This window comes from Lissotriton helveticus, chromosome 1_1 (assembly GCF_964261635.1).
Source record: "Lissotriton helveticus chromosome 1_1, aLisHel1.1, whole genome shotgun sequence".
Lineage (NCBI taxonomy): Eukaryota > Metazoa > Chordata > Amphibia > Caudata > Salamandridae > Lissotriton > Lissotriton helveticus.
This window is the reverse complement of record NC_136057.1, coordinates 154,714,765-154,738,373: the sequence shown is the minus strand read 5'-3', so window position 1 is coordinate 154,738,373 and position 23,609 is coordinate 154,714,765. Positions and strand designations below refer to the sequence as shown.

General features: G+C 49.7%; 1 protein-coding gene across 4 annotated transcripts in view; it reads right to left on the bottom strand.

The window, feature by feature from the left end:
- LOC144777875 (uncharacterized) overlaps window positions 1-23,609 on the bottom strand; it is a 126,851-nt gene that overhangs the window by 39,626 nt on the left and 63,616 nt on the right. For all 4 annotated transcript variants that reach the window (XM_078659294.1, XM_078659296.1, XM_078659295.1 and 1 more), the window contains exon 4: window positions 15,946-16,000. In XM_078659294.1, the coding sequence (XP_078515420.1) occupies window positions 15,946-16,000 (55 nt within the window). The remainder of the gene's footprint in view (window positions 1-15,945; window positions 16,001-23,609) is intronic.

The window sequence follows — 23,609 nt, the reverse complement described above, 5'->3', positions numbered from 1 at the left end:
CATCCGCCCCACGTCTCAGGGTCTCAGTCGCTCTCAAAAGGGCCGTCTCAGTCGATAAACCCGGCCGGAAGCCTGATTGAGAGGAATGCAGGATGTTAGCTTTCTCTAAGTGTGCCATCAGTTGAGAGTTGGCCACTTTCTCCGCCACTTTGGCTAGGTACGGGAGTAGAGAGATTGGCCTCAGATTCTCAAGTACTTCATGGCTCACATTGGGTTTCTTCTTTATAGGAAGAACTATCGCTTTCTTCCAGTCTTCTGGCAGCGGTTTAGAAAGGAATGAAATCTGAAGTATATGCCTGATGTAAGGCTCCAAAACCAGGAGGCTCTCTCCCATCACCCTAGGGGGTGCCGGGTCCCGAGGGGAGCCAGACTTAATCCCCTGACAGATGCTACGAAATACCTCTGGGGGCGGAACCGAAAAATGCTTCAGGTTCTTTTCCGTGTTACATGCCCCCGTGACTACCTCAGGATTTAGTCCGATTTCAGGTTTGTTGGAAAAGGTTGCATAAATATCCCTGACCTTCCCTGCAAAGTATTCAGCTACTCTGTTACGCTCTGCCACTGAGTCATTATCTGGGGCGTTAGAGTTTGCTACCAAAGAGATCTCCTTAAATATCTTAAAGAGTTCTTTCGAGGAGTTTTCTGCCTCCCCGATACGATTTTTATAGTGGGTGGCTTTAGCTCCTTGCACCATAATTTGGTACTTTTTCTGTGCCTCCTTATAAGTGATCTTCGTCAGAGGGCAGAAGTCCACCCGCCATCGACGCTCCTTTTTTTTGCAGACCGATTTTGCAGCCTGCAGATCGGGTGTAAACCAAGGAGCTGACTTTTTACCTCTGCTCCCTACCTTAGATAGACACATCGGGCCGCCTCATCGAGGGCACTAAGAATGCGCTCCTTTAGCTTATTATTTGCGCTTTCGCAGTCAGCGCCCCCCGCCGGACCCCCTTCCTGCAGCAATTTATTGAAGGTGTCTTGTGAAAAGTGCTTCCATTTGCGACGGGGGTAGCTCTTATTCTCCCCTCTATGAGTGTCAGTAGCTGAAATGTGAATTTTAAAGGGGACTAAGTAGTGATCCAACCAAGGTACAGGAAGGGGAGTATCCACCCTCACTCTGTCATAGCTTCCAAACACTGGATCCAATAGATGGCCATGCTTATGGGTTGGAGTAGTAATTTTCAGTTCTAATTGTAATGCTTGCAATTCTTGCCTTAGGTCTATGGCCTCCTTGACCTGCTCATCTTCAAGGTGGATGTTGAGGTCTCCCAACACCAAACGTCTGCTCTTCCTAATTGCTAAATGAGCAATACCCTCCACCAGACTAGTCTTAAAATCTTTAAGTCCTCCTGGGGGTCTGTATACGAGAATCCCCGACACAGAGTATTGAGGCCCTAATTTCAAAGTAAAACATCCAGCTTCACAGTTATCTATTTTTAGGGGCTCTAGAGTGCATTCAAACGGAGAATTAATAGCAATGGCAATCCCTCCCCTCCCCCCGCTCCTAGCTATTTTGGCCAAGGAGTAGCTTGGCGGGATAGCTTCTATTATGTCTGGGTCAGAGTTCTCCCCCAGCCAGGTTTCCGTTAGGAAGAGAAAGTCCAACTTCTCATCCAAAAGGAGATCCCAGATCTGATTGCTGTGCTCACTTAATGATCTGCAATTTAGTAAGCCTCCCTGGACTCTCTTATTGCATATCCCAGTAGCCGGTTCCCTCCTACCCTTAAAGGAACGCAGTAAGCAGTCTTGGAGTGTAAGTGCCTCCATAGAGTGCCAGCATGGCCCCGCCCTTGGGCGACGTAGATTTAGCAGTTCCTGTCTCTCATAATAAATGTGGGTCTGCTTAATTTGCACAGGGGTCTTGGCCCCGGGCCCCGTCCGGCCGTGGACGGGCGCAGACGGGCTTAACTTTGACGCAACTTCGGCGCGCCTCCGTCCCACACACATATATAGGAGGTAGGGCGGGGGGAGAGGCAGCTGACCTAACTGCTATGTGCCCGGAAGTGTTGGGCTCCTCCTCACCCTCCGCATCAAACGCCCAGAATGGACGCGGCAGACCGGGGCGGGAGTGCAGTAGGTGAGTAACCCCCCCCCCCCGAACTTTTTAGTCAGCCCAGAAGTGGAATGCATGCAATTTTTAAAAATAACTACCAGCTCAAGTGCAATGTAGATCGTTTGAGCCTGCCAGCATTAATCGCTCACACCATGTATTTTAAAATAGCAGTACAATCGCTATTACATTTAAAAGCAAAACGCTCTCAATCAGCGCCCACAGTGCAATGCTTGCAGCTCACAAGCGGATAGAGTCTGCCTCTGCCACCGGCTTCCTCGTTTCCAAAAGTGATGCAAACTGGTGCAAAATGCTTAGCTTGGATTTACTTTCTGGTACAAAACTTATTTTGCGTTGGAAAGTTGCCTGTTAGTAACACACGTGTACCAAAAATAGAGTACCTCACGTGGAAAATTATTCATATTGTATTATGCAGATCAAGGGAAAACAAATCAATTTATTCCCTTAAATGTTTAGTTCAACACTAGCTATTACTTCAATAATTAATGCATTAATGCCATACATGGTATTCAAAAACAGAAGAACATCTAAAACCAATATGAAGTGAAATGTGTTAGTGTCATGTCACTAGGGAGTGCATCAAACATATGCGGTCCCGTGCCACTTCCTGGGTTTTGACGCAAAGCCCAATCTACTAAGAATAGTTAAGTTTGTAGATTTATATACCCCGGCTTATCATCTATGAGGGTTTCCCGGCTCTGCCCATGTGCATGGGGAGTTTAAGTGATTTGCCCAAAATCACAGGATATTGCACCAAGACTCGAACCTGGTTCCCCAGCTCCCGAGTCGGCAGCTCTAGTTGCTGTGCCACATACTCTCCTGGTAGTAAACAGTGGAGTTACAGAAATGTTTTTATTTGTCCAGAAGCTTCCAACTTTGCATGTGCTCTACACTGCACAGCTACTGCCAAAGTGGGAAAAGCTTTAAAGCATGTTTAGACATAGTACCTTTCTTTTAATTTATTTTTTAAATAGCATTTTCTTAATTGCAATATGAAAACATTCTTCAGTAGCAAAACATATTGATGTATTCAGTCCGACATCTGTATCATATTCAAATAACAGTGGTGGACATTCAGTTGGTCGCATTATACACCAGTTCATCCTTAGGAGGCCCCTCCATTTCCTCCATCTGCCTACCCACCCTAGAAGATTATTGTGAATCAGAGAGTGAGTCCATAGTGTTCCAGCCATGGCTTCCATATTTTCCAAAACTTTTTGGGGTAGCCCTGTGCTTTATAAGTCGTCTTTTCCCCCAGCATATACATGTCCATACTCTTTTTCCATTCAACCATGGATGGAATCATCTCCGCCCCCCATGCCTTAGCCAACAAACTGGGGAATAAGCGGAACCGTCCCTCCAAGAATATTTCCTAGTTCCTCCAACAGTGTAGCCCAGTACAGCTGGATCTTTGAGCAGTCCCATACTGTATGGAAGAATGTACCCTCTGACGCTCTACAGCGCAAACAATCAGGTGTCTCCCTATACGATGTAGTCGTGCCCTGTCATAGTATACTCTGTGCAGGTATTTGAATTGAATCAATCTATGCCGTGATTTAATGGTCACCTCTCGATGATGCATCAGCGCCATTTCCCAATCTAAGTCCTCCATCTCTCCCAATTCTGACTCCCATGTCGCCCGCGACATAGTACCTTTCTAGTACAAAACGTATGCTACACCTCACGCACACACACTTACACTATGTGTAAATGTTTAGTGCACTGTGCTAGGCCGCTTAATTGTGCACCAGCACTCAGGAAAGAACAGGACAGTGCTGCTGTTAGTAAAGATTGTGCTTTCCTGCTTTCCCTCTCTCAAGCAATGCAGCACAACATTGTTTGCGGCACTGCATTGCATGAGGTTTTAGTAAATAAACTCCTATTTGTGATAATAATAAGTGCAAAAATTCTCCGTTACAAATACTGTCTGTGCAGGAAATAGTGGGCATGGTCAAGTGATAATGGACCTAGAAACATATATGAGGACAGTATTACTACCTGGTCAGGTTTTGCCCTGCACAATGTCCTCCAGGGATGCAGCGGTGCTTGCTTCCTTAAGTTCATTCTGAAATGTCTACGGCTGCTACAAAACATGGCCGCTCATGTAGGCCCGCCCCGTAACACACCTTTCCAGAGACTTTACCTCACTCCGCAGGCTCCCCGTTCAGGAGCAGGCTCTTTTGAAATCTCACTGCCTTTGTAAGACAGCTTTGTCTGATTGTGGTCCGGCTTTCATGAACTCACTCTTCATCAGATATTGCCCTCCCTGGGCCTTGCTGTCCACTTCTTGTAACCCATGTCTATCGTTCTTATTGAGGATGCCTCAGTACTGATTATTGAATCTGATCTCAATGTATTAAGTAACGGATTCAACTGGGGGCGGCACCTAAAGTCCGTATTAGGACTACTCTGCTCCGGGTCATAGCTGTTGGCGAGCTTTTGGTATGATCATTTAAGACAGGTTTGTGTGCTGACACCTGTATGGATTCCAGCTACCCTGGCTGATGATGAGTGATATCCTGAAACCCGTCCCAGGATGCTTGTTTCTGGTCCGGGGAGGACCTGGCTTGGCAGTTCGGTCTAGACTGTTCCCATGAGGCACAGGGTCAAGACTGATTTGCATATGGCTTGGGCCAAACTGGGGTGGCATGGGCAGCAAAGGAACGATGGATTTAACCCAGATAACTTTACTGGGGGTTAATGTTTGATTTATTCCGCATTCTGTCCATCCTTTGAGTGTCTTTTGCTTTCGTGCCGTAAGTTCACTGGGTATGTCCAGACATGGGTCCCGGGCTCACTGTGCCACTGCATTCAAGCTAGACTGGCTGATGAGGGGTGATACCCCAAAAGCGGTCCTAGGATGCTTTTTTCTGGTCCAGGGAGGACCTGGCTTGGCAGTTCAGGCTGGTCTGTTCCCATGAGGAGCAGGGTTAAGACTGATTTGCATATGTCTGGGTCCAAACTGGGGTGCCATGGTGAGCAGAAAATAGGATGGATTCAATCCAGATCTCTTGGCTGGGCATGAATGTTTGATTTGTTCTGCATTACGTCCATCATTTGTGTGTCTTTTGACACCTATATGGAAGCATTAAAACCCCATTTCTTCTTCTTTTACAATCCCAAATCAAGCTCTCTGTATGAACATTGGTGCCTCCCGTTCCCGCCAAGTGAAGCCTATTTAAGCACTAATCACTGCCTACCAATCCAAAAAGGCATTATTTTCAAAATATTCTGTCTATTCACAGTTCATGGGAAAGATTACTGCCAGGCGAATACTGTGATATACACCGACTTGAAAGCTTCATTGACTTAGGGTGTCTTTTTTTGCCAGTGCAAAACCTCACCCAGAGGAATAACATTTTGTTGGATATTTTCGAATGTTGTGCCTGATGTACGCATCAGTGCAAAAATAGGGAATAACACATACAAACGGTACGTGCTTGTTTTGTCCACATTATTTTAAAGGTTTTCGCAATCTGTGATCTCAGAGGAGAGAATATGTAGGCTAACGGCTGGAGCTGCCGACTTTGGAGCTGGGGAACTGGGTTCGAGCCTCCGCGTCGGCCCAGCCTCCTGTGATTCTGGGCAAATCACTTCATCACTTACAGCCTGATTCATGTACGGGCCGTTTTGCGTGTCCCTAATAGCGATCAATAGCGACTCGCTATTGAGGAAACGCAAAACGGCATTCATGTACTTTTCGGAGAAAAAATAGCGACTCGCATGCGGGCGCTAAAGCCGTTAGCGACCCACAAAAAACGCAGAATAATCGCTATTTCCGGCTACCTGCGATCGGGATTGCGACTCGCAATCCCGATCGCACGAGATTGCGCTCGCAATCCCGATTGCACGGGATTGCGAGTCGCATTCTCGCGGGATCAGGAAAACGGGAAGACGCATTCCGAGCACCGTGATGACATCACAACCAGGAAGCAGCCAAATCCCACCCCCAAACACCACAGTGACGCTATCAGTCGACTGTCCACGACGGAAAGCTGCCACCAACCCGCCGTTTGCGCATCCCGACCCCGCCGAAATAGCGACCGCTATGTCAGACGACCCGCAGCCCGGACCCAGCAACAGCGCTGGCCGAAAGCGCAAATTGAAATTTTCAGAACAGGAGCTGGAGAGGGTGTGGTGGCCAACCACGACCAGCTGTTTGGTGCAAACTCCCGGAGGGTCCCAGAGCAGGAGAAGAGGAGGATCTGGGTGGGGATTGCCGCAAGCGTGAACTCTGTGGGAGTTGCGGACAGGTCCCTGGAGGAATTAAAAAAGCGGTGGTACGACCTCCGAGGGCGTGCCAAGGAGAGGGTTGCGGAGCGCCTTGGTGAGGCATCAGGCACCGGAGGTGGTGGCCCGACTGTCCCACCCAACACCCCCCTGGAGGACCGGGTAGAGGACACGTTGGAGAGGGAGGCGTGTGTTGGCGTCACCCCTCTGGACTCCTCCCGCCCCACCCAAGACACCCAAGGTAAGTGGCATGCGACTGCGACCCTGTCCCTATGACCGCCCATGACCAAATAGGCTCACTCATTGGCCCTTAGTCATGCCGTGCATCAGGAAATGCCCTGAAGCATTGTGGGAGACGTAGTATGTCCACAATGTAGTACTACCACAATGCGGCCCGAAAGGTTCCAAAGTGCGCAAATACACAGCCACCCAGGGAATGACACCCAGCATGCATGTAACATCTGCACGTCTGACAGTCACATGCACCTAATGAGTATCCACTTACCCTCACAGGTGCAGGAGATAGCAGCGACAGTGAGAGGCTGCTGATCGACGAGGAGGCCCAGGAGGAGGAATCCCTACCTGCTACCCAGCCACCAGCCCCTGCGCCAGCGCCAACACCAGCAGCCAGGCCACCCACCTTGCCTGCTGCATCCGCCTCAGGCCCACCGATTGCCAAGGCCAGGCCACCCACCTTGCCTGCTGCATCCGCCTCAGGCCCACCGGCTGCCAAGGCCAGGCCACCCACCTTGCCTGCTGCATCCGCCTCAGGCCCACCGGCTGCCAAGGCCAGGCCACCCACCACACCTGCCGCACCTGCAACACCAGCTGCTGCAAGACCTGCAGCTCGTCCACCACCATCTGGGCCAGCCACATCCGCTACACAGCGGCCGACCACCAGGAGGGGCAATGGCCACTTCCACGCATGCATGAGTGTGGAGCGGCGCATGCTGCGTTTACACCAGCGCCAGTCGCAGCAGCAAGGAGCCATCCAGCTCCAGCTGCAGAAGATCGGCCGCAATGTGGCGGGAGTGGGCGAGAGGGTGGACCGCATGACGGCGGCCATTGACCGCATGACGACGGCTATGGAACACAACACTGCAGCGCTGGTGAAGCACCGAAGTGTTGCTAGCAGGCGCCACCACCAGTTGCTGAGCCGGCTGTCCACCTACAGCCGCTCCAATTATGCCTCGGCAAATGCCACCACCCTGCTTGCGCGCCGCTCCTTAACCCAGCAGCACCAACTCGTCCAGTGCTGCGAGGATATTACCCGGGTGCTGGAGCATTTGACAACCGCGGTCACCGCACTGCACGCACCTGTGATTCCGGCAATTGTGGGGGGTGATGATGCTAGTGAGGGTGCCTCTAGTGTCAGCAGCCACTCTGCCACGCCGGCCCCCCCACCTAGGCGCAGCGCAAGGGCTGCCCCACCTCCAGCTGCCCAGGAAGAGGAAGAGGCTCCCAGGCGCCTGGGAATTGTGCGCCGGAGGCGCCAATGACATTGTGTCAGGGACACAGGCGCAGGCTGAACTTAAGCCTGCCATGGAGCGTCTCATGCAGTATGCATGAATACTGCTTTTTGTATATAGTTGTTACGGAGACCCATTTAATTTTTTTGTGATTCAAACAAATACATTTATTTTGGTGCACACATACGCCTTGTGTAATCATTACAGTTTGCATGCAATTGTGATATGTGGGGTGGGGGAAGGGGGTGGGCTAGAAATTGTTAGCTGTGATGTGGTTGCGACGTCTGTGGCCTTCAGCTGGGTTCTCCCCGCGTGCATGGTGCGCATGTGCTGGTGGCCGGTCGTCCCCCTCAGATTCACTGCCTGAGATGTCAACTGGTATCCGGCGCTTGGTTGCAATGTTATGAAGCATTGCACAGACAGCCACAATGCGGCAGCACGCTGCAGGACTGTAATACATGGCCCCACCTGTCTTGTGCAGTATACGGAACCTGCTCTTGAGCAGGCCAAATGTCCTTTCAATACAGTTCCTTGTCCGGATGTGCGCAACATTGTAGCGGCGTTGCTGAGGTGTGGCAGGGTTGAGGTAAGGGGTCAGGAGGTATTCCCGTAGGGCGTAGCCACTGTCACCTGAATGAGAGGAGCAGATGTTGATTGCCTGTGCAGCGCAGTTACTTCATAGCAATGTGACATTGTCGACAAAGTGTACTTACCAAGTAGGTGTCCTTCCCCAAACTCTCCCCTGATCAGTCGTGTGTGGAGTCCGCTGTGCCTGAAGATAAAGGAGTCATGGGTACTCCCTGGGTACTGGGCCACAATGTCAGTGATGATGGTCTTGGCATTGCAGACCATCTGTATGTTGAGGGAGTGGTACGACTTCCTGTTGCGGTACATATACTCCGTGGCAGCTGGTGGGCAGATGGCGACGTGGGTACAGTCTATGCAGCCAAGGACATGGGGAAAATGGGCAACATTATAAAATTGTAGTTTTGTGAGGTCCAAATCCTGTTGGCTTGTGGGAAATGTGATGTGCCGGTGGAGCTGGGTGAGCATGGTGTCAACAAAAGTGTGGAGGCAGCGTGACATGGTGGGCTGGGAAATCCCCCCAGCAGCGGCTACTATGCCCTGGAAACTGCCGGATGCCAGGAGGTGCAGGCTGCACAATACCTGCACATGTGTGGGCACAGAATTGTTTCGCCTTGTTGGGTGCTGCATGATGGGGTCGAGTTCTTGTATCAGCCAGGTGATCATTTCCCCATTCAGCCTGTATTTAGCATAAATCTGTTCTCTGGTTTGCCCCAGCAAGGTGACCCGCTGCCGGTAAATCCGTGCCTGCCTCATGCGTCTCCTCCATGCTGCTCGCTGTAGCCTTCGCCGCCTCACCACCATGTACATCCCAGGCATTGTGGAACGCCTATTGCTGCTGCTGAATGTCCTTATGTGTGATTGGTCAGGCCTGGACCTGTTGGTGATTGGCTAACAGTTTTTCAAATTTTGGTTAATCATGGCTTTTATGGTTACCACCTGCTTTGAGTTGTCCTTAAATTGCGCCGCGCTAATGTGCGATTTAGCGATTTTTCGCTAATGTATTTCTTTCATGAATGCCGATTGAGACAATATTGCGTTTCGCTATTCAATTCGCAGATTCCGTGGTTGGTCGCTATTTCATTATCGCTAATGCTCGACTTCCCGGAGTCTGCGACTTTTACAGCGTAATCGCTATTCCGCTCGCTATTATTTTTTAGCGATTTCGCTATTTCGTACTTGAATGCCGATTCCGTGTTTTGCACCCGCAATTGCGTTTTCGCAGCCATTGCGGGCGCTATTTCGCTTCATGAATCAGGCTGATAATCTCCCTGCACCTACCAAAAAATGAGTGTGTCCTTGTGTAATGTAACTGGTGCTCATGTAAAGCGCGCTAATTCCTTCGGGTCGAGTTCGCGCAATATAAATCTGCAAAACAATAAATAACAACTGGGTAAAAAACAAGTGCAAACTGTGAGAGGGCGAAATCTGCCCTCAGCCCTGAATCTGCACTCATGCTAAAATGGGTGCAAATTCCATCTGTTTCTTTTTAACATTATTTAAGCCCTAAGTGTCCCTGCCTTCTTCACAAACCAGACTTCTAGAACAGACTGTGTGAATGATCCGCAAAGCAATGCGAGACATGCGATGCCAGGCACGCTGCACTAGTGAGCTGAATGTGCCCTTTGGTAATTCACAAACATTTCTGTACACATCATGTGCAAAATCCAACACGACCTAGCAAACATCAGGCCCATACTTATTAGAGGATTTGTTTATCCTTGTGTCAGGCAAGGTGACGCAAGGGCAACGCAATCCTTAAGTCAGCTTTACCAAGCCACGCCAAGCCACCGTGCATGGCTCTGCATGGCTCGGTGAATCTTGTGTAACACACGGCAGCGCAAGTCTCTACCTTCTGCTAGTCTGTGGCGGGAGAGTGTTCCACGGCTGGAGCATGGGTGCATTACCTGATAAACCAAGACTTGTAAACCTGGGGATGTGTCAAAAGTGTACACCTTACTGACAGAGACACAAGGAGGAGAAATGTCTTTATTTCTCCTTGTTGTTTCCTCTTGTTGCAGCACACTTAGAAAGAAGATAAGGCCTCTAAGAATTGTTTTTGTACAGGAAGGGGCCCTTCTTGCACACAACCAATCCTGTCTGCAATGCAGGCCCCCTTGCGCCATGGAGCAAGGGTGCAGGTGTTGGCGCTAGGCAGTAAATGATGCACCAGAGCAGGAATGCACCATATCTTGGTTAATATGGTGCATTCCTGCCCTCTTCTTTTGATGCAGCGCAGCAACGTAAGTTATCTTGCTGTGTTGCATCAAATATTAATAAATCTGGTCCCACACATTGTGCACGCATAAAATGCAGTAGAAATGATTTACATGTTTTTATTCAGATTTTTTTTAATACAGCCATCCTTTTGCAAAAAGAGACTGTGAAAAACCAGATGTTATGAAGTGACATTTGCTGCTATACACTTGCACAGTTCATGGCATCCAGGAAAGGTGAAGAAACCCGGACCTGATGTGTCGAAGGGTTTCCCCATTTCTGTGTGTGTGGTGAAATGCGTTGATACATAAGGGCCTCATTCCTTCCTATTGTGAATCATTGAATTTATATCTTCAGGGACCAGGCTGTGCTCTGATAGGTCGTCACTAGCCAGACCCAGGTGAGTGCTTTTCTGGAGCTCAGCTTATGCTACACATGAGCTGGCTACAAACCAGGGTGGCCCCCTTATTCCTCAACTAGGAAACCAAAGCAGCCCTGGCAATTTTGTTGGACCAGCCCCCGGACGGAGGCGAAGGGCGTGTGAAGCACTGCTGCTTTTGTTACTGGGGCACTATATTGCACCACCGCTGCAAAACCGGCCCCCACTGCTGCAAATCTGACCCCCCACCCTTCCAGCCTCGCGGGGACATGCCCAATGCCCGCTAAAGCCAGTCCAGCCCTGACTTTGACCATGGTCTTTAAGCAGCAACAAACAGAAGTCATTTGTACTGAAGAGATGTTTGAGGCCCTGGTCTGTTCAAGACTGCGGCGTCTAAGTCTTCAGGCTTTATTCAGCACTTTATCGCAAGGGGGCAGTATGTCCCCGGCCAGTACTTTCCATTTTTCTTATTTGAAGCAAACCTGCCATCTTCATGAATAATTAGGACACTTCTATGGCCAAACCACTTGATGGCACCAGATGCTACATTTTCTCTTTCCACAGATTTTTTTTTTTTACTAACAAACAAGTGCCTATAGGACCGGACAAAAACAGAAGCAGCCACCAGGGGGCCTGCATTAGGCTCCATAAAAGCGTCTGACAAGCCTGGATAAGGGAGTCAGATCTGTGCTGGTCCAGGTCAGTCCGAAGGGAAGGTAGAATCAGAGAGCTTCTTTATTCATCATAACCTGCCCAGGGAACAGAACTGTTTAGTGAAACAGAGCTTAGCCATGGTGCAAGCACTAGGGCATTTACAGCCTTATTTTAGCATCGCTCTTCTAGGTACACCACAAACCCCTCAATCGGTCCATCTCCCTACAGAATGAAATACAAATCTTCTCCAGAGGTCGATTTCTCATCCTGCAATTTCCCATTTAGAGTCACTTTGAGTCTGGAGATGACATCTAGAGACGACCAGTGGAACAGCAGCTTGATGTAAGAATAATTTCAATGCTTTGCATTTGACTCGTGAGCGACATCTAGGGCCGACCAGTGGAACTGCAGCTTGATGTAAGAATAATTTCAATGCTTTGCATTTGAGTCGTGAGGGACATCTAGTAACAACTAGCTGAACTGCAGCTCTTTGTAGAATTATTTTGATATTGGATACTATAATATTCACTGCCACTGCTAATCTCGTCCCATAATGCTTTGCAGGGCCTTTGGTTGGGATTGTTTTTTTGCCAATAACATGTTATCTGCATGGCTTGGTAAATCTGGAGTAACGCACGGTAGCGCAAGTCATTACCTTGCGTAACTGTGACATGTACCTAGGCTTTTTGGTGCATTATAAGATTTACCAAGACTTAAGCCTAGCAAGATGCCCATATTGTATGCTTTCCCGAGGAACCTCTTGAGCAGTGGCATAGCAAAGCGGTGTGGGGGGCTGATCTGTCCCGGGCGGCAAAACTTTTGGGGGCGGCGGTCTCTCCCCCTTTACCTGCGGCCACAAGGAGCGGCAAATGAAGGAATCGATCACCAGCACCCCCCCACTTACACCCGCCGTGGGGCGGCAAAGGCTGGGACTGCCACGGGCGGAAAAAGGCCCTGCCACACCACTGCTCTTGAGGGTTTCGGATTGAGGGCTTGTCTGCTAAGATGGCTGCTTTCTTGCTTAGGCATGCTGGAGGCCTTGTAAGTGATGCAGCTGGTTTTGAAGACGAAGCAGGCCTGGAGAGGAGCGACTGAAGATCCTCCGTGCCAGGGCAATGATACGAGCCACAGCAAGCGGGATATTGTCCACAGGTGCCAATGCAGAGATGCAAAGGCACTTGAATGGATCAGTGTCTCCACCCAGGTGGGAGAGAACCAGTTCTTGCACTGGTGATCTGAGTTGATTTCAGAAAGGAAGGATTTCACTTCTTTCAGGGGGGGGGCAACAGGTACCACATCATCTTGGTCTGATTGGAGATGTCTTCCTGGGAGGAGGCATCTGTGTTGAGGGGGAATCTAAACAATGTCACATTGTCTGTGAGCAGGGGGAGAGTGGGAAGCTGTCAAGATTCATATCAGTGACTCAGATTTGAATCAAGGTTCATTTGTCACTACCCCAGAGCAGGAGGGAAGCTGTCTTTGTTGGTGGGGGTTTAAGGCAGGTGCTTGACATCCATTGCCGACTTAGCAAGCCAAGGACTTTAGAGTGCACGTTCAAGGCCATGGGTGTAACAAATCAGACGAAGGAGAAAAAGGAATGTGAGATAAATGATCTAGAGATAGAACAAAGTAAGTTGAGAGGTAGAGATAGAATGAAACAGATAGAGTAGCAAAAAATGATTGATGCAAACGGAGTTGCACTGCTGGAGTAAAGCACATGGAGGAGCAGAGGCCACATGAGGCACATGGAGGAGCAGAGGCCGCGCGAGGCACATGGAGGAGCAGAGGCCGCGTGAGGCACATGGAGGAGCAGAGGCCGCGTGAGGCACATGGAGGAGCAGAGGCCGCGTGAGGCACATGGAGGAGCAGAGGCCGCGTGAGGCACATGGAGGAGCAGAGGCCGCGTGAGGCACATGGAGGAGCAGAGGCCGCGTGAGGCACATGGAGGAGCAGAGGCCGCGTGAGGCACATGGAGGAGCAGAGGTTGCATGAGCACATGGAGGAGCAGAGGCCACATGAGGCACATGGAGGAGCAGAGGCCGCGTGAGGCACATGGAGGAGCAGAGGCCGCACGAGGCACATGGAGGAGCAGAGGCCGCGTGAGGCACATGGAGGAGCAGAGGCCGCGTGAGGCACATGGAGGAGCAGAGGCCGCGTGAGGCACATGGAGGAGCAGAGGCCGCGTGAGGCACATGGAGGAGCAGAGGCCACATGAGGCACATGGAGGAGCAGAGGCCACATAAGGCACATGGAGGAGCAGAGGCCGCGCGAGGCACATGGAGGAGCAGAGGCCGCGTGAGGCACATGAGGCACATGGAGGAGCAGAGGCCACATGAGGCACATGGAGGAGCAGAGGCCGCATGAGGCACATGGAGGAGCAGAGGCCACATGAGGCACATGGAGGAGCAGAGATCACATAAGGCACATGGAGGAGCAGAGGCCGCGTGAGGCACATGGAGGAGCAGAGGTGGAGGAGCAGAGGCCACGTGAGGCACATGGAGGAGTACAGGCGGTGTGAGGCACATGGATGAGCAAAGGAGGAGACACATGGAGGATAAGAGGCCGCACGAGGTACATGAAAGAGCTGAGGCCACATAAGCACATGTAGGAACAGAGGTCACATGAGGCACATGGCGGAGCAGAGACCACGTGGGGCACATCGAGGAGCAGAGGTTGAGTCAGGCACATGGAGGAGCAGAGGCTGCATGAGGAACATGGAAGAGAGGAGGCCGCATGAGACACATGGAGCAGCAAAGGCCGAGTGAGGCACATGGAGGTGGAAAGTCTGTGCGAGGCACATGGAGGAGCATGAGCCACACAAGGCACATGGAGGAGCGGAGGCCACTGGGGCCACATGGCGGAGCAGAGACCACGTGGGGCACATCGAGGAGCAGAGGTTGAGTCAGGCACATGGAGGAGCAGAGGCCATGTGAGGCACATGGAGGAGGAAAGGCTGTGCGAGGCGCATGAAGGAGCATGGGCCACACAAGGCACATGGAGGAGCAGAGGCAGGTCGAGGTACACGGAGGAGCAGAGGCAGCGTGAGGCACATGGAGGACCAAAGGCCATGTGGGGGCACGTGAAGAACCAGAGGCCTCGTGAGGCACATGGAGGAGCGGAGGCCTCGTGAGGCACATGGAGAAGCAGAGGCCACACGAGACACATGGAGCAGGAGAGGCAGATTGAGGTACACAGAGGAGCAGAGGCCACGTGAGGCACATAGAGGAGCGGAAGTGGAACAAATTAGGATGAGGAGCAGAAAAGAGGATGTGGAGGAGCATAAGAAAGCAGAGGAAGGACTAGAGGTGGAACGAAGTACATGAAGGGGGAACAAGCAAGTCTTCTTGTCTTGTGTCTTGTGTGTCTTGTAAAGCGCACTGCTACCCGCACCGCAGGCCTCGTAGCGCTATAGACCGCTGGGGAACCCGTCCTGGCTTTCCCTGTGAGATAGTCCCTCCTGGGAGTCTCCAAGGTGAAACCAGGCATCCCCGGCGTTTGTGAGGGGCCGTTGTGGAGATGAGGCAAGCTTAATGCCCAGAGTTGCCGAGTGTTATCCCTGGTTAGAGTAGGCACCGAGGCGAGAATTATCAAGTCCGCTGATCCTGGTCCAAGACCCTGCTGCGCCGGGAATCGAACCCTGGTCCCAGGCCGTTCTCTGCTCTCGGGTCTGCCGCCTCTAACCAGTGAGCCACACCACTCCACCGAAGTCGAAGTAAAGGGTGGCTAGAAAAAGGAAAACAAAAGGATATGGGCAGCCCAGGTTATGGGGACAAGACACTGTATAGAGTATTCAACAACATAGTGAGAATGGTAGAGGAAATAGATGATGATCAGGGACCACAGAGGAAAGGCAAAAAGCAAGGTAGCATGAGTGGTGAGGAAGATAGTGACAGCGTTCTACTGTGAGAACAAGTGATGGGCTGGTAGTGTGGAATCAAATAGATTCAAGAGTGACAGGAAACCATAGTGTCTGGAAAGAATAAATGTTTGAACAAGGTACTTCACAGCAGAAAAGAGCATGCAGGGACTTGATGACAATAAATCATATAGTGGAAATGGACGGGAAGCCAATGAAATCTATGCAGAGAAGAAGAGAGGAGAATCAAAGTCTCAGAGATGCCATGCAGAAGAAGATGTCAGACAATGAATATGGGGTGATTGCAGAGTCTGCAGCATGGAACCCACCTAGGTGGGGCTACGATGGTGACAATGTGTGGACACCTAGCTTTGAAAGGTAATCTCTCCAACGTCATTAATGATTACAAGGCTGAAAAAGGTTGAACTTGAGCATCTGAAAAAGGACCAAGTTTGGTTTATATTAGAGAATTCCAACTTTCGCTTACCTTCTTTCTCTTTGATGACTGCGTTCTTCCCTTCTATCGTCTGAGTGAAACGGTCCTGTATGAAAAGAAGAAACCATGTAAGGCAGCCCAGTATGAGTAAGAGGATCTGTTAATCTCCCTTACTCTCGTTTCGCATCCTGTGATCTACCATCACCCCAAGGTGTTAATGGGATCCTCTCAGTTCTAAACTGCTTGCCATGATGATGGTCACTTGTGCTCTATGCAGCTCTTGTCCTTGAATCCCTAAAGATCTCCTCATCCTACTTTGCTTGCAATGATGGTAATTTGGATTCTATGCAGCTCTTGTCACTGAGAACCCTCAAGTCCTACTCAGTCTACACTCTTTTCAATGATGATGCTAACTGGCCAGTTTCTCCCATTGATTGCTGCTGTGACGTCTCCACCCTCTACTCTTCTTGATACACTGTTATATTACCAACTATGCACCACCTGCTGCGCTCTACATGACACATTCCCTTCCCTGCCACCCGTTCGCCTCCAGCGCTGGAGCACCGTTTACCCGTAAACTGATTTGCCATCTTTGCAACCCTGTGCAGCGCTCCTCTTCAGTTGTTTCCCCAAGGGCACATGTGGCTTGGGAGGAGGACATCTCTCTGGCCCTTTCGGACACTCAGTAGTGGTCAATTGGAATTACCCTCCCCAACTTGAGACATAGGCTCAGCCTTTTAAAATCTTTACACCGCCTATATTGTACCCCAATGCAGCTCTTCAAAATGGGGCTGACCCCGGACCCTTGCTGTCTGTGCTGCAACCTTACCCCGGCTTCCTTTATCCAACTTTGCTGGCAGTGCCCGAAAGTGGCATCCTTCTGGGCGGAGGTATTTGCCACCATCCATACGATCACTAGAGACTCACCTCCCCTCATGCTTTTGGCATGCATCTTGCGTTATGTTAAAGACACACCCAGCTCCTGCTGGCACCTCATCACCATGTTCTTTCTGCTGGCTAAACGCAGGGTCGCCATACACGGGGGCAAATGGTTGAGCGAACCAATTATCTAACTTTTGGGGACTTATGCCATTGCGCTCCTGCCCCAGGGATATATGGGAGCCTTTTGCCTCCTTTCTCAACAGCAGGGACTCTAACTCACCTGAGGAGGTAGCCGGGGATGGGGAACAACCAGATGGGGATGGGTAACTGTAAATCGCCTAATGTATTGTTTGTTGAATCGCAATATGATTTCAGCTGTTAATGCCTAATTTTCAGTGTCTCCCTATGCAAGTTAAATAATACTCCTAAATCGTGTCCTAATCCTAATTATGCGCCTCTACCACTCTTGCTCCAACATTCTGGGCCTGTGCTTTAAAAAAATGCAGGTACTGGACATTATGAGAGGCATACAGCCTGATTCATGTACGGGCCGTTTTGCGTGGCCCTAATAGCGAATCATAGCGACTCGCTATTGAGGACACGCAAAACGGTATTCATGTAGGAATTGCTAAATAAATAGCGATTCCTACATGTTCTCTATTTGCGAGTAGAAATTTCCTACTCGCAAAAAAAGGAATAACTCCCCATTCATTCCTATGGGCCAAAAGGCCCATAGGAATGAATGGGGAGTATCCCTTATTTGCGAGTAGCAATTTACTACTCGCAAATAAGATAGCGATTTTAAGGGTGCCAGGGGTGTCCAAAGGACACCCTGTAGCACCCCTAAAATGCACATTTGAACAGGTGTTGCGCACACACATGTCCAAAGGACATGTGTGTGTGCAACATGCAACTTAGAAAAATGCTTTTAAAAGCATTTTTCTAAGTTTTTGCTATTTACCGAGAGGTCTGACCTCTCGGTAAATAGCGGCCCAAATTTGCAAAATCGCTATTTTTGAAAGTGTCATGAATAGCATTTAAGGAATCTCTAATAGAGATTCCTTAAATGCTAATCCTCGCATATTAGCTAATTCTTCATTAGCGATTTTTTGCATTTGGGATTGTGAATCCCAAATGCCAAAATTGCACTCGCAAATGGCAAGATTCTGAGAATCTTGCCCTTTGCGAGTGCAATTTTGCTTCATGAATCAGGCTGTTAATGTCTATATCCTCATGACTAGGAGTGTGTAACGGTGGCTTGGTTCCTGATTGTTGTGATTTTCTTCCTGATGTCCTCCCTGCCCGGATCAACTCTGCTTTCCTACCCAAGGTTGCTATTGCAAATGCCAATACTTTTATTTTTTTTAAATGATGTGTGCTATGTTGGGCTCGTCACTGAGAACATTCAAGTCCTACCCAGTGTACACTCTATACTCATACTCATACATCAACAATGCCATTTGCGATGGCAAAAGGCTATGCATGTAAAAATCGCAAAAAAATTGCGATTTGTAAACATTTCTCAATTGTGACTCGCAAATTGCGACTCGCAATTAAGGAATACCTCCCCATTCATAAAATGGGCCTAGAGGCCCATAGAAATGAATGGGAAGACATTCTCGATTCTCAATTAGAGAATCGCAAATTGAGAATGCAATTTCACGGGTGCCAGGGTGTCAAAAGGACACCCTGTTGCACCCCTGAAAACTGCATATGAGTACAAGGGCATGTGTGTGTCTAAAATGGAACTTTGAAAAATGCAGTTTTAGCAAATTACCATGAAGTTGAACTTCAAGATAATTTGCTCCCCCTATTAGCGAAATCGCTAGTTTTTTACTTTAATGCATTGCATTAAAGGAATCTCAATTTGCGATTCCTTAAATGCAATGGCAATTTAAGTAATCGCAATTTAGAGATTACTTAAATTGTGATTTTTGCATGTGGGATGGTTCATCCCAAATACAAATATACCAGTCGCAAAGGGGCAGATTCTGAGAATCTGCCCGTTTGCATCGGTTTTTGTTTTGATGCATGTGGGCCATAGTTCATAATGCCTGTTCTATCTCTTTGCAGGAGATTTTGGATCCTCTAGAGAACATATCGTACATGTGTATGATATGAGGCTGAAGGAATCTCTCTTGGACAGTGGCCTCAGAAAAAATCTGTTTTATAGGAGCATGGTCTCAACTAAAATAAATTCATGGGAAAGAGCATATGATCCTCAGGGCTTGCCAGAGTGACACAATGTCCTAAGTTGGCAGTCATTTTCCTAGCCCTCGACAAGCACAAAAGAAAGAAAAAGTTTCACCTCAAGCAAAACTTCTCCCCCAATGCTCCTTGCATCAGATACTGAGGGGCACAGAATTTCGGGTTGTGTGTGTTCTCGTGCGTGGTAAAGAGGTCTTTCTGAGGAGTCCCCCAAAGCTGCAAAATGTGGTCTAACTCTGGATGAAGTCACTACTTATGGTTGGCAAGATGTCGCTGGCTGAGACTGTCCACTCACACATTGAGCACTCTGGCCATGTGATCTGCTACAAAGCAGATATTAACCTCTTCCATGCTCATGACGAGCTGAGCTCGTCATGAGGCACGGTTGAGCTGCACTCATGGCGAGCTGAGCTCGTCATGACCGTTGGAACGTTCACACGCGGGGATAATTTCCCCGCTGTGCTGAATGTTCCAAAACGGGTATGGTTGTGATGAGCTCCGCTCGTCATGAGTGCAGCTACACTGTGCCTCATGACGAGCCGAGATCCTCACAAGCACAGCGGCGCCGCCCGTGGCCCCTCTCGCAGCTGAGGGGTTAAGGTTCTGCTTTTTGCTATCCAGTCTCCCTAGTTTTATTCCTGCTATGCACTGGTTGCAGGTTCTGGAGAAAATAATAGCCTCTGAGTGAAATCTATCTGAGGAACAAGAGGAATCCCCCAACTCGTTCCCTAGATAGATAACACTTCCAGAACCATGTATAAAGTAGCTGAAACGTTTCATATCTCGTGTTTTATCAAGCAGAGTGAGCTCCTTGCAGGAGATTTTGGATGTTCTAGAGAACATATCGTACAGGTGTATGATATGAGGCAGAGTGAATCTCTCTTGGATAATGGCCTTAGAAACAATCCTGGACCAGAGTTGCAGAGCTTTTCAGCAGAGGAGATGAGACCATACCACCCTTGCTTGTTGAAGTGCCACATTGCTGTCACGTTGTGCCTCAGCATCTGGACTGATTGACTGTGAATGGAGAGGGAGAAGGCCTTGGGTGCCAGATGTATCACCCATGATTCCAAGAGATTGAAGAGCAGTATCTGCTCTTTTGAAGACAAGAGGCCTACGATGCTCCCAAAGAGCTTCCCACCTTAGGGTGGAGTCATCTGTGATCACTATTGTCACCAAAGGCAGAGGGTGAAATAGCTTTCCCTGTGTAAAGTTGCTGTCCACACTCCACCACTGTAGATCCACTGCAGTGTTGCTGGATATTTTGATACAGCTTTGAAGGTCTCCTTGGTATCAGAATCACAGACTGCAGAGGTACCACTGGAGGGCCCTCTGTACCAAGGTGCATGGGTGGCCAGCAGAATGCAGGAAGCTAGCAGACCGAGCAGGCATAAAACCGACAGGACTGGAATGACCGTTCCTCTCTGAAACATCGGAATCATAACCTGAATATCTCCAACCCTCCGAGGAGGAGAGAAGACTTGACTTCATGTGGGGTCCATAACTGCCCCTATGAACAAAATGAGCGGAGAAGGGATGAGTTGGGATTTGAGCTTGTAGATAGAAAGGTCCATGTTGAACAACAGCGCGGTTGTCTCCTGCAAGGGTAGAGACACCATCTCCGGAGAGTTGGCTTTGATGAGCCAGTTGTCCAGGTAAGGGACCATGGGGATTCCCGCCCATCACCGGCATCACGTTCGACAAGGCTGGAGAATCGGAAATTAGGCCAAATAGAAGGGCCTCAAACTGGATGTGTTCGGACCCAACCGAGAAGCAAAAAAAGTCCTGTGTTACCGCAGGAAAGGGATGTGGAAATAGGCGCTCTGCAGGACGATGAACACCATCAAGTCTTCCGGTTCCAGCACAAGTAGAACCTGAGCTAGGAACAGAATTTTGAACATTTTCTTTTTGAGGAATCAGTTCAAAATCCTGAGGTCTAGGATGGATCAGAGACCGCCATCCTTTTTGGGGATCATGAAGTACTGGGAGTAGCACCTCTGACCCCTTTCCGGCTCTGGGACCAACTCTACTGCACCTTTCAGAAGCAAGAACTGAACCTCTTGTTGGAGGGAGCACAGATGGACTGGCATGAGTGTATCTAGACAAGTATGGTGGGAGGGGGTGTTTGTTGAAAGGGCCGGGCTCACCCCCTTTCCTCTATCTGCAAGGTCCAATGATTTGATGTGATGGCCCACCAAGATTTTGGAAAGGACTACATCAATCCACCAACAGGTAACGTGTGTTCGTGCAAGGCGGAACTAGGGCTCCTTCCCTGTGGTGGCTGGGGAGAAGGAGGAGGAAAAGCAGGAGAGAAGAAGATGGAGGCTCGTGTTCATCCTTTGCCTCATCCTTTATGATTCTTTTAGAGGGGATTCACCTGCTTTTGTTGTTGGTGGTGGTGGGCGTACTGATGACCTGAAACCTATGGTTGTCTCTGATTTGAGTTTGGAGACAAGAAACCGTGCCAAGCCTTGCCATCCTTGAATTTCTTCAATTCAGAAATATCTTTTGCACCGAAGAGGCGAGAGCCATTGAATGAGAGATCCTTCAGAGTGGTTTGGATGTCCTGTGAAAAAACAGACATTGTGGTGTAGGGAGACAGACATACCCATGGCCCATAACACCGAATCAGCCGTGTCCAAGTCAGATTGAATGACTTGCTTTGCTGCAGCTTGAAGATCCCGTCTCAGCTCAGCAAAGTGAGAATGAAGATCATCTGACAGGTTGGAGATGACTGCCTAAGCCAAATCCAGCAAAGCATATCTGTCAAGGAGACAGGTGGAACCTATGGATTTGTGAGCCATGCTTCCAGCAGAGAACATCTTTTTTGCAAATTGATCAAGTTATTTGGATTCTTTTTTTTTTTTTTTTTTTAACGAACCTTTATTTGTAGCAAATTAGAGTACAGAGATGGGCCTACAACCATCTCGGCCGGCCGCTAGTAAAGTCAAAACATTGCAAGCGATAAGCGTTTTGGCAACAATTCAAAGCACAGGATAGTACAGTAACAGTACAGACTTCGGATGCGGCATAGCAGCTCGATTAAGGATATGAAAGGTTCATTTTACTAATAAGGAACGAAAAGAAGCGTCACGCAGTCACACGCAGTCCCACGATAGTGTATAAATCAGGATAGATGAAACAGTAGCTATACGAGGGGGGGGCCCAGGGGATAAAATATACAGAACAGGAGAAGCAAAGGCACAGCCCCAGCATACAACAGGTCCAAACCCCACCCTTCCACCATACACACCGCAAGAGACACAGGCAACGACGACAACTGAGAAAAAGAAAAACTAAAGGGCCATAGAAACGAACACAAACATACGCCCTGCCCGCAACCCCCCACCCTGCACACCCGCAGAAGGTCATGGCCTACCCCCCAGCCGCGTGCCTGTCGCCCTAATAGAACCCGAAATATAGAAAGATAGAGAAGAAGGAAAACGAAAAGAAAAAGAGAGAAATGGAGGAGGGCCCTCAGTGTGCCGCTCGGCCCCGCCCTTCACCCCAACACTACGAAAATCCCAAAAAGGAGACAATACCACAAGGAAGATCAATAGAGCCTGGGCACAGGAACAAGGAAATAGCAATCACAGATATCCACCACACCGCCCGTCAGTAATAAAGCAAATAGATGGCAGGCCACCTCAGCCCTGACCCTGTCTGATAAGAATACTGCCTGAAGTTCTATCAATAAGCAATGGGAAGCACAGTCTCGAAGGTCCAAACAGGATAGGTGGGCCCGGACGAAACAAGGCCATAAAAAAACATAATAATTCAAAGCGACCCAAATACAGACAGTAAAGATAAGGCAACCACAACGCCGATCCTATGAACTTCCAAAAGCTGACACAAAAGAACAGCATCCAGGAGAAGAAAGTCAAACAGTCCGGCCATGGCCGCGAGACCCCGGGGCCAGTCCAAGAAGGAAAACAGCGCTCCACTCCCGGCCGCCAGTCAAACATGTGTCCCAAGGATACAGTCATACATGGGATCAAGACGGCCAGCACGGGCAAAGAAGTCCGGGCTCCAAGCGGCCCAAGGAGCCTCCGAGGAACCAAAACCTTCCCCACAGAGGCAGCAGCATGGTCATCGGCCGACTCCCGGAGTAGAACCATGGCCGTCATAGGTAGCGAAACAGCAATGGCATCCAGTCTTGTACCCAGGACGCAGGCGTAGCAATCAACAGTCTCCTGCAAAGCCGTTAAGGCAGCCAACACGTCACGGGGTGTGAACTCCGTCGTGCGATGCGGGCATCTCTGTCCCATCTCTGCAACAGCCGCCCGGCCCAGACGTGAGCCGCGAAGAAAGGCACCAGCCGCCATCTTAAGCAGATCGGCGCCGGTACCCTGCACAGATCCAGGGAGCGGGCCACACCGTGAGGACACCGCAGGATGCATCTCCAGGGCAAACAAATTGTGGGGCAGGGTCCAGAAAGGAGAGCCACCAGAAGGCTAAAGTCCCGCCGGGCCCCGTGAGTCGCCCACCTGTATCAGAGCGATCTCCGGTTATGCCAGGGCAACAAACATTGGGGAGGGGGCAGGAGTCAAGCGCCCCCTCCGATCCCACGCCGCCACTCTGTCCTACGAGGGTCCACGTCGATCAGTTCGGGCCGTTACCGCTGG